The sequence below is a fragment of the Tigriopus californicus genome, chromosome 7 (genome assembly GCF_007210705.1).
Source record: "Tigriopus californicus strain San Diego chromosome 7, Tcal_SD_v2.1, whole genome shotgun sequence".
In the NCBI taxonomy this organism is placed as follows: Eukaryota; Metazoa; Arthropoda; class Copepoda; order Harpacticoida; family Harpacticidae; genus Tigriopus; species Tigriopus californicus.
This window is the reverse complement of record NC_081446.1, coordinates 7,266,160-7,276,094: the sequence shown is the minus strand read 5'-3', so window position 1 is coordinate 7,276,094 and position 9,935 is coordinate 7,266,160. Positions and strand designations below refer to the sequence as shown.

The window sequence follows — 9,935 nt, the reverse complement described above, 5'->3', positions numbered from 1 at the left end:
TTTTTTTTTGTAATATTTTTGCTGCTTTGGAGAAGAATAGAATATCCTTACCATTTCGAGATTTCTGAAATATATTCGAGGAAAGTGTTAGCTTATATTCGATGGAAGTTGTCTCGTATCAGCTAACTCTACGCCATCTTTCTTGCTAGATCCTTCATGACATCAGGCACAAACAAGAGCCTATTGATGTTTTGCAGATGTAAATTCAACTGAGGTTATCAAGCAATTATTGAGATCTAATCTGAAAAGAAAATCAGCAATAGAGCAATTAAATGTATCGAAACCAAAGTGGAGATGTTTCTGTCAACTCCATTGCCATTAGGCATAGAAAGTTTGTTTTTGTAAAATTAGTGAAGCATAAGAGGAATCAAACATATTTGAATGAATACTCACGATCTTTTCCCAATATGTTCATCTTTTTTTAAACCCTCATTACAACAGCATTGCAAATTTATATATTCCAAGCTCAGTTGCATACCTCATGGCATTCTATTTTACCAGCTGGAAAATATGATTTGTCAATAATTTCAAAATTGAAATAACAAAGAAAGACCACCTCAGAAGCATGTATTATTTTTGTTTTAGGTTACAAGGAACCAGTGGTGGGTATCATTGACTAAAAAGTGAATTTTGTTGAAAGAAGAAATCCTTTTTGAAGCATTTCCCCTCAGTTATGCGACAACATTTAGGAAAATTCTCTATCGCGAGAAGAATGTCTCATTGGATATCTTTTGTACATGATTGTCGTTACAATCACAATTAGACTCTTTGGTGATTAGACCCCTAGTAATGACAGAAAATAATGAATGTTCTGAAACACTACAACTTGTAATGTGACTTTAACGAATTTTGAACCCATACTTTCTCAGTCCATGTAGAATGGGTCACTTTGTGCTTGATTGTCTTTTTGACAAATTCATTGAGTAACGCTGATTTTTTTTTCAATACTAACTTTGTACAAATGCAATAAGCCACTTCGTTCTTAAAATGTGCCACACATTTCTAATTTAAAATAGCTTGAATTTTATTAAACCTATTAGACATTTAATGATTTGAATACTATAAAAAATGTCTTTTTTTTTAAATTGGTGGGATCTTTTCAGCCCTACTATTTTCTGTTTGGGTTCGATGTAGGAGCAGATGACTGAAAACTTGATCAAACAATGAAGCTTACCATTTGGCTGAGTAAGTTAAAATCTCGTTTCAGAAGAATACTTAGGCATCAAACCAACGTTACTTCGCACACCCACAAGATGTCAAATAGAGTGGGATTGACAAGTGGGCTTCATTTCAATTCAATTATCTGTTTCTTAAATTTGTGCATTACTCTGTTTCTGCGAGTGGGAGTGTGGATCACATTTTTAGTAAATGACAAAACCACCAACAGGGTGATGCATGTTACGTTGTAGTGGTTTGATGTACGTACGTACGTAAGGTACAAGACATGTGGGATTCGGTAAAGAGACTTCTCATTATGATCCTGTCTCGAAATGATTACGGTGTGTTTCAATTTCAGGGATGTCTCGTCAAACAATATCCGCTTTATTTCTCCTCGGGCGTTCGAATCACTTTCATCTCTGGAAGAACTGTGAGTGAATTCTTGGTTCTTTACGCATTTGCTCTGTGCTTTCAACGACATTGTCTATGAGCATGCTTCTTCATCCGTCAACGAATCAATGATGGCAGAGCATCATACTTATACTGTTCTGTAGCCGATCCCTTCATCAATCCTTGGTGGCATTGTTTTATCCGTGAACATTCATTGTCCAACCGAACAACCAAATTCCTTCGTTCTTTATTTCTTATTGATCGCTGGTTGGCTTGGTTGCTTGCTTGCTTGGATCGTGGCTGTTGTGGGATCGTTTCCTTCGAAGGCCTCGATTCTTCCGTTTAATACGATTGTTTCTTTCCCAGGAACGTGGAAAACAATCAAGTCATGCACATTCCTGAGTTCGCTTTCAGGGATTTGAAGGATCTACTTCATTTGTGAGTCTTCCAATCAGTATTACGGAGGTAGAATGTACATAATACGTAAAATGTCCGCCGGGGCTGCCGATCCAAGTGAAATGCACAATCCACAATACACAATGCACATTGGATGAGTAGGGCTCGGTATATCTCCTCAATTCAAATCTTTCTCTATTGATGGCATTTTTCTCGATTCTCAGAAAACTGTCCCGAAATCGGCTGCAAATCTTGCCCAAAAGGCTGCTCGCATTCTGTCCACGCCTCCAGACAATGTACGTACGTAGTACGACAGGTTTGATCTAGTCTGCACTGGTATACCTTAATCCGAACCAATGTAGTACGGTAAATGTATAGTACATACTTACTTCTTTATAAACTTGTCTCCTTGCAGTGATCTGTCCCAGAATGAAGTCTCAGATGTGCCTCACAGGCTGTTTGGCCAAAATCCTGATTTGGAAGAAGTGGATCTGTCGTTTAACGCCTTGAGTCAAGTTAACAATCTTCACCTCGGACCATCTTTGGTCTTCCTCGACCTCTCTCACAATAACATCGAACACATCACAGGCAGGCAGACGATCCATAGCAGTGTAAACATTCCAAGAAAATTGGTGAAAACTCAATGTTTAGCCAACCAGTAGTTGCTCGGGTTTGGACAAAGCAAAAGTCAATACGAAATTTGGAAATCGTCAAAGAATCCCAACGAACGGAGCTAACTCAAGTACAAACACATGGCGTCCGTTCCCGCTAGACTTGTTGGCAAACGTTTCACATGCATCTTTTGCTAGATTTGTTTTCTTCTCGTCAAGTCATAAAAGTACATTTTCCTTCGTTAAGCGACTGTTCAGACACACGAGAGAGCAAATCGTTCGGACAATCATTAACATAATTTTAAAGCTTGTTGTTCATTTCAGGCTTGGTCCAGAATGGAGTGGGATTGCGACGCTTACTTGCCCATGACAACCAAATCTCGGACACGTTGTTTGCCCAAGATTTGAAATCGCTCGAGTATTTGGATTTGTCAAACAACTTCATCTACGACCTCGACAATCATGCCTTCAAGGCCTTGGTCAATTTGAAGGAATTGATCTTGACTGGGAATTTGATACAACAGGTAAAAAATCGATAACTTTGGATGAGATCTTGGTTGAACCAAAGCCTTGAAATCATTCCGCTATGGAAACCATCGGGAGTTACTAATTATGATTCCCTTCTTTTCTCAGTACAATCCAGGTGTGTTTCCACCGACTCTGGTCGTTCTAAATTTGGCTCGAAATCAAATTGAAGAGGTCACGGAGACTACGGATCCATTTGATGTGGTGAATTTAGATCTGGAGTATAATCTGCTCCAAGAACGGCCAATTTTGAGCTCTCATCCCAAGTTGGACGTTTTGAAAATCAGCGGGAATTTCTTTTCCATTGATTGAACTTGACGCCCACGAATTCCGGCCTTCCTCCTTCAGATAGCACGGCGGCCTATGGCATCTACGACTTGTCTTGTACGCCTGTATAATGATGTACAATGATGCACAATGATGCACATGTGTAGTCAGGCCATCCGTCAATGTAGAAGTAGCAGTAGTAGTAGTAGTAGTAATAAAAGTTGCAGTTGTTATAGCATTGGTGGTGGTAGTGGTGTTAATGGTGGTTGGCTTGGCAGTCACTGTTATCCAGGGCTCCTCTTGTGGTGCAGTGATTTACTGGTTCGCCCAGGGTTGAAGGAAGGAAGTTTCTCTGGGCACTCAACCAACCAAATATGAACATGGACATGCACTGTATGTTACTGAGAATCGCACTCCTTAGAAGAACAGGTGTTCTGTTGGTCAGAATGTCAGACTGTCAGTCTAGTTGGTCCATTGGGTGTGGGGTAAACTTGAAATATCCGTTGAAGAGTACTGATTAATGGCCAACATACTAGTAGGTGGTACCTTACCTTGTTTCTTAAGTCAATAAATCTCATTCCAATTTCTGTGTTCCTCAATTTAAAAAGATAAATAGATCGAGTGAAAAGAATATCTGCCACGTTTCGTTGCGCAGATCAAAGGATAAAGTTCAAAGTAATCTCAGAATGAGGATTTCGTGACCTTTGCTGATGACTGAGGATTTCACTTTTGCCTTTTGGATGGATAGCATGGCTGTTATTCTTCAAGTCGATCATCAATGGTTGTTTTATTCTGAGAAAAAAATGGAAAAGACATTTGCTATTTAATTGGCATATCCATCAAATTGTGTAATGAACGGCTGATCATGGCACTATGAAACAGGGATACTAATATGCAGTTCCGGAAGCCGTCATTCTGATGACAAGGCGCGGTTGTCTTGGGTGAGTCTAAGAGCCCCAAGCTCGCCGTGTATTTGGTGTGTGATTCCTGTCATCATCATCATCATCATCATCATCCAACATCCAAATCCAGACCAACGAAGGAGAAGGGGAGCACCGCCTTCACCACTGTCTGTTCTTTCCCTGTTCTAATGTCCATTTGCGCAGAAAACGGTGAGTGAATGGGTGTTGCTTGACTGGGAATCCGACCAATGGCCACATCGTTCAGAGGAACACGACAACGACGGGCTTTTTCACGTAACATCTAGATTGGGTGGAGTCTCATGCCCCCATGTGTTGTGGCATGCCCATTTTTGGTGACTGGTTGCCAGTTGCTAGCTAGTTGCTAGTTGCCAGTCACTCCGTCCATGAACTATCACATTCACAGAATTCCCACTAGAACAGGGCTGAATCATGACATAAGACTTTCAAGCCTCCTTAACCCCACCCTTCATATGTACGTAGTTCTGATAGGCCACCGAACTCGATCGATCGTGTAATGGGGATTTCTGGATTTCAGGTTTGCTGTCCCCCAATGCCGTTGCTGTCGGTCGATTCGAGTCTAAAATGAGGCATCGTTTATTTTTTCTCTCAATTAAGTGATGAAGATCGAATTTCCTTAATGTGTGGGTAAAACCGCTTGTTGTTCTCAAGTTCAAAAGTACATTGCCCGACCACTTGGTCTTGGTAGTTGAGCTGAACGAATGCCTAAATTTGGTCATCATGGAATCTGGTGCATACGTACGTAGCTTCAAACTCTGGGCGAGGGGATCCAAAGTGATATTGACTGAACTCACCCGAGGACGAATGGGCCGACGATCTTAAAGGTGTGGTCGGGCCCAATGTACGTAACTAGGAATCAAGCATCCGCTCATGAACTAATCCACAAAAAGTAGGTCTATTGCTTCTTGGGTAGGGCCATTCTCAGATCTGTGAAGCAACACCGACTAGCCACAGACTCGCGATGATGCCGTGGCGCGCAGCTCTCTTGAACACAGTCCTACGTACTCGTACACAATTCTTCCATTGATGAAACCTGGCCGAGACCAATGTTGTACGCATCTGAGAGGGTGGAGAAGGCCTCCTAATGACGACAAAACTGGTCCGCTTATGGCGGATCAACGATCTATTTTCATTCGTCCCTGGCATTTAGAGGAAATGCTCCTTCACCGATATGGGGTTCCACTATCGATCTTCACAATCATTTCTATGTATAACTACGTGAGAAGGATTTTACACAGGCATTCGAGAGTCCGGACTTAGGCATTTCCCGGAGCGTTGTCCCCGTTGAGCAGAACCACGTATCGGGAAAAACCAAAGGGCCAGTAACATTTGACCTGTCCTCCGCGTTATCATTCTGTTGGTGTGTTGCCGATTTCGGCGTGGCTGTGGACGTGGACATTGGCGATGGTCGTTGTCGTTCGCTTCCAGTTTTGGGTATCCATGGGGAATCGGTGACTTTCATGAATGTATTTTGAGGATATGCAAGGCTACGACGGGCCCGTTCTGGGGCTTCTTTTCTCGTTGGCATTTGCCAATGATATGAGCAAACGTGTTGTCAGTGGAAATGGAGTGGAGGAGGGGAGAGGGCATTAGTAGATCGAACCGAACCACTTGGAGCACGTAAAACATAAAACGTAAAGGAGGCGAACGAGGACAAGGAGGATGAAAATGGCTTCTGGACAGGAAGCGACCTTGAAACGAGGAAGGAAGCCAGGAAGGAAAGGAAAACTGATAGAAGCAAGAGGAGCGAGAAGTGAATGAGATAGTGGTGGCCCTTGCTTGGACAGGAAGTTTTTTAGATCTGTGAATCGCCTGTTCAACTAACTGAGTGACCGTTACTACGTAGCTGGCTGGAATGACTGAAAATGGCCGCTAAATTAATGAATGAATGAATAAATAGATGTACGAGTACTAAGTGGCGTTTCGCTTCTTCGATCTAGTTGATTTGTGTCATAAGTTCTTGACAAAATTCCGATTGTTTTGCGGCTTTGTTCAATGAACAATACCGTTTCTGGTGGTACATCATCATCTTCCTCGTTACTCGCTGTTGGAAGTACACACAATCCCAAAATCGTCAACTGTCAAATTTTCCGACTCATGGCGTGTTTCAGTCACTAAAATATTGTGATTGGCAATCACTGGAATTCTTTTACGTATTGTGAAAAATCTTGATTTTCATTAGCCAGCACAATCATAAAATTGGTTTGGATCATAAATGCGGGAACGTGCGTCCCACGCTAACCAACCAAATGCCAATAAGGCACAAGCGAAACAAAATTGAAACAGTGAAATTCATCCGTCCTTTTAACTTTCCTTTCGATTTACTTACACGAACACACTTTGATAACACTGCAGTTGGGTTCTAAAGCTTAAATGAAATAAGCCCATACCTCAAGTGTTTCCCAATATGGGTTCACAATCTTCAACTCGGGGTCGCTTGATTTCTCCCCCTTCATTCAATTGATTTCAGAATAGTTTCCATCTTATGCACTTGTCATTGGCGTTATTGTGGTCTCGTCCAGAAGATTCTTCTTCAATTATTGAATTCTACTTTCTTCATCTCTTTTGAAAGAGAATAAGGTGATGAATTGCACAGGTATACGGTACAACGCGGGTAGTCAGTCGGCTGAACCTTTTGAAAGCTACTCATGGTATGTAGTACGGTATTTCATGGTCTGGAGACTCACATCCACTCAGGATATTATTGCAAGCCAGACTCTTTTTTTAAGCGGAAACCATGAGTACAATGCTCTCATATCCACCAATAAGCGAAAACGAAAGCGAAGAACGAACAATGAGCAAAGAGCCCAAGATATTGGGGCGCCTTTGACGAGTGTGTTGGGCTTTTTCTTTTTCATTCAAGTGAATATCATATCAAAGTTGAATGAAGTGCACAGCTCATGAATTTGTCATTCCTCGGTGTTTTAGCCACGAATATGATACTTTAAGCCAAAAAAAGGCCCTGATGGAGGTGGATCGAGAAATCGCTTATTTCAACCAGATGCGTTCTAAATTACGTGTAGTACTCACGTTGGTATTGTATGCGACCGAAGAGTAATGAAGCCTACCAAAATACAGACTTTGCAAGCATGAAGATGGGTTTGGGGAAGTGAGAACGAGACACTTGAATCTACTCATAGCGTAGTGTGCCTTAGTGGCAGGCATCATTTCTGCGTACTTCATCGTTCTGGGGTCGTGATTTCCTCGTCTCAGGAACTGGAAACATAATGGGTTTTCTGTGCAATGCCCGCCGATTCCAACAACAACCACATCAGGATGGTAAATCCGAGGTTTTGAACCTCTTCCTGGAAATTCAAGACGGGTAACCAACTACCGTACCACGTACTTGTACGACTTGTACGTAAAGTGCGTCCAAAAAGTGTTTGCTTGTTCCACAACAGGGCAAAATCATGCTTACAGTGTTTCAACTCGATTGCTAACGCTCTCAGACAGGTATTTTCAGCCTAACTAATACATGTTTTAACTGATCAGTGACACAAGAAGAAGAATTGGTTACACTCAAAGTAAGCATGTTCAAAATAAGTAGAATTTCCCAGCCGTTGCAGAGTAAGGGGACCTTTGAACAATTAGTCAGAGAAATGACGATAAATCAGTTACTTATGTTACCAAACGTTAGAGTGTCTGCGAAGACATGTAGGAAGGGGTGAACATTGCCCATTATGATGTTAATCTTTGTGTTGACCCATAAATAGTCAGATATTTGGGGTGGTTGGAAGCAGCAAATGTTGCGAGACCATTATTTTAATTGAACTTTTGAAAGAAATCAGAAACAAAAAATCAATACTCATTTATTTGTAGATAAGTTTTTGCAATTATTTTTGTTTCAAAAATATGTGTTTGTAAGTTTGTGACTCGACTCTATCCTCTGACAGTCGTGGCAATCGAGTTGAAATGGATTTGATTTTACATTACTTTGGAACCGCCTAACTTTTGAGGCACGCTGTACACTCCATTTTTTGTAAACTATCCATATAACCCTGGTGTGAGAGCGACTATTAACTCAAGAATAGTTGTCTATCAGAGCGCTGATATCCCAGACAGCAACCACCACAGCCAGAGCAATAACCTCAACAACAACGATGATAGAGGCAGCAAAAATAACTAGGAAACTCAAACCAAGGATGATGACACGAGATACTTACGTTCGTTAATAATATGCTGCCCCCACATATTGGAGCAACGGCATCGTTTCAATAAGGACAGTCAGCTAGTCAGTCTAAGTGAGTTGGGCCAATGACGACCTCATCATTGGACAGTGACGGTGGGGGAAGAAATAGCAACTTTTACCCCGATTAATCAAACGATTTCTCCTTAGGTCGAGGTTGGCTCTTTCGGACTGAGAACGAGTTAGGCAAATTTGAGCTCAATTGAACGTATTTGTCCAACGTTGTGAGTATAAAAAGCTCAGGCCAACGAGGGCACAATAAGTAGTAGCTAAGACCACGATGGAAAAACTCTTGCCAACGTGGTGCTATGCTAGCTCATTCATTTCGTGCTTTTCTTGAGCTGAAATTCAAATGCTCCGGACTTTTGACATTGTCATTCGATGGCGCATAACCGGCCGATGCTTTCTGTGTCTGCCAAAGCCTAACTCGCGATAAGGGAAGTGCACTTGATTGATTGGGACGAAAGTTACTCATTTTCCCACTACCCTCGTTGTCCAGTGGTGACGTCGTCCATAGTCGGGTTGACTCGGTTGAATTGAATCCATTTGGGTACATTCGACTATCATGGCCAAGTGAAATACGCAAGCACACAAAGGCTTCACTACTTCATCATTCCGATTTTTATGATTGAATCGATTTCACTGACACTCTGCAATAGAGCAAAAGAGTTGGGAAGGCCTGCTCATGATTAGGTGTCATTAGAATGCCTCTCCGAACTTTCAAGCTTCCATTTTCAAGATATTAAGTACTTATATATTTATATATCTTAATATTAAGATATTAAGTACGCACGATCGTTGGTTGCGAATATTAGTGCCTGAGGTGCAGTAATCCCAGTGTAAAATCGAATTAAAAAGCACAAATTACAGTCAAGTAGAATTGAAGGAAGAGTAGTGATAGTATTGGAGGTCTTCTGGTGATTTCTATTTTTGTGCTGTCGGTATGGTCATTAGTAAGGTATCTTTACTCTGGGTCTTTATTTGCATGAAAAACAAATCTTGCTCACGTTACTAGACGAGTGGGAGTACTAGTAGTGGTAGTAGAAGTACGAGTAGTAGTGGTTGTAGTTGAAATGGTAGTTGTATGAAGAGGAGGAGAAGGAGGAGGAAGAAGAGAAGGACGGCAAGTCACAAGAACTTGTGTGCTTCAGTTGCTTCTTTGTCATTGACTTTTCTAGGTTGGATTGGATGTCGAAGTAAGTACTACTAGCTTAGGAGTAAAATGAACTGGTGCGTACGTCCCATTGTCCCAACCGGCAATGGGAAGTGGCACCACCAATAACACCACCACCAGTACTAGGAGTACCATTGGCCATAACTAGAGGGCTTCTACTAACTCTATTGACAATGGTGGTGGTTCAGTAGTCGTAGTAGTAGTAGTAGCAGCAGCTCACTTATAAAAACGCTGAGCTGATGAAGGCAAGAGCAGCAGCAGCAGCAGCAGCAGCAGCGGCAGTAGCG

The 9,935-nt window shown here is 41.7% G+C and overlaps 1 protein-coding gene across 2 annotated transcripts in view; it reads left to right on the top strand.

Annotated features, from left to right (window-relative positions):
- The window catches only part of LOC131884354 (leucine-rich repeat-containing G-protein coupled receptor 4-like), an 8,017-nt gene extending 4,085 nt beyond the window's left edge, over nucleotides 1–3,932 (top strand). Inside the window, exons 3-8 of one of the 2 annotated variants that reach the window (XM_059232101.1) lie at nucleotides 1,517–1,588; nucleotides 1,915–1,986; nucleotides 2,169–2,240; nucleotides 2,360–2,532; nucleotides 2,880–3,079; nucleotides 3,189–3,932. In XM_059232101.1, the coding sequence (XP_059088084.1) occupies nucleotides 1,517–1,588; nucleotides 1,915–1,986; nucleotides 2,169–2,240; nucleotides 2,360–2,532; nucleotides 2,880–3,079; nucleotides 3,189–3,392 (793 nt within the window). In that variant the 3' untranslated portion in view covers nucleotides 3,393–3,932. The remainder of the gene's footprint in view (nucleotides 1–1,516; nucleotides 1,589–1,914; nucleotides 1,987–2,168; nucleotides 2,241–2,359; nucleotides 2,533–2,879; nucleotides 3,080–3,188) is intronic. The other variant, XM_059232102.1, reaches the window with a different exon arrangement.
- Nucleotides 3,933–9,935: the final 6,003 nt, after the last annotated feature.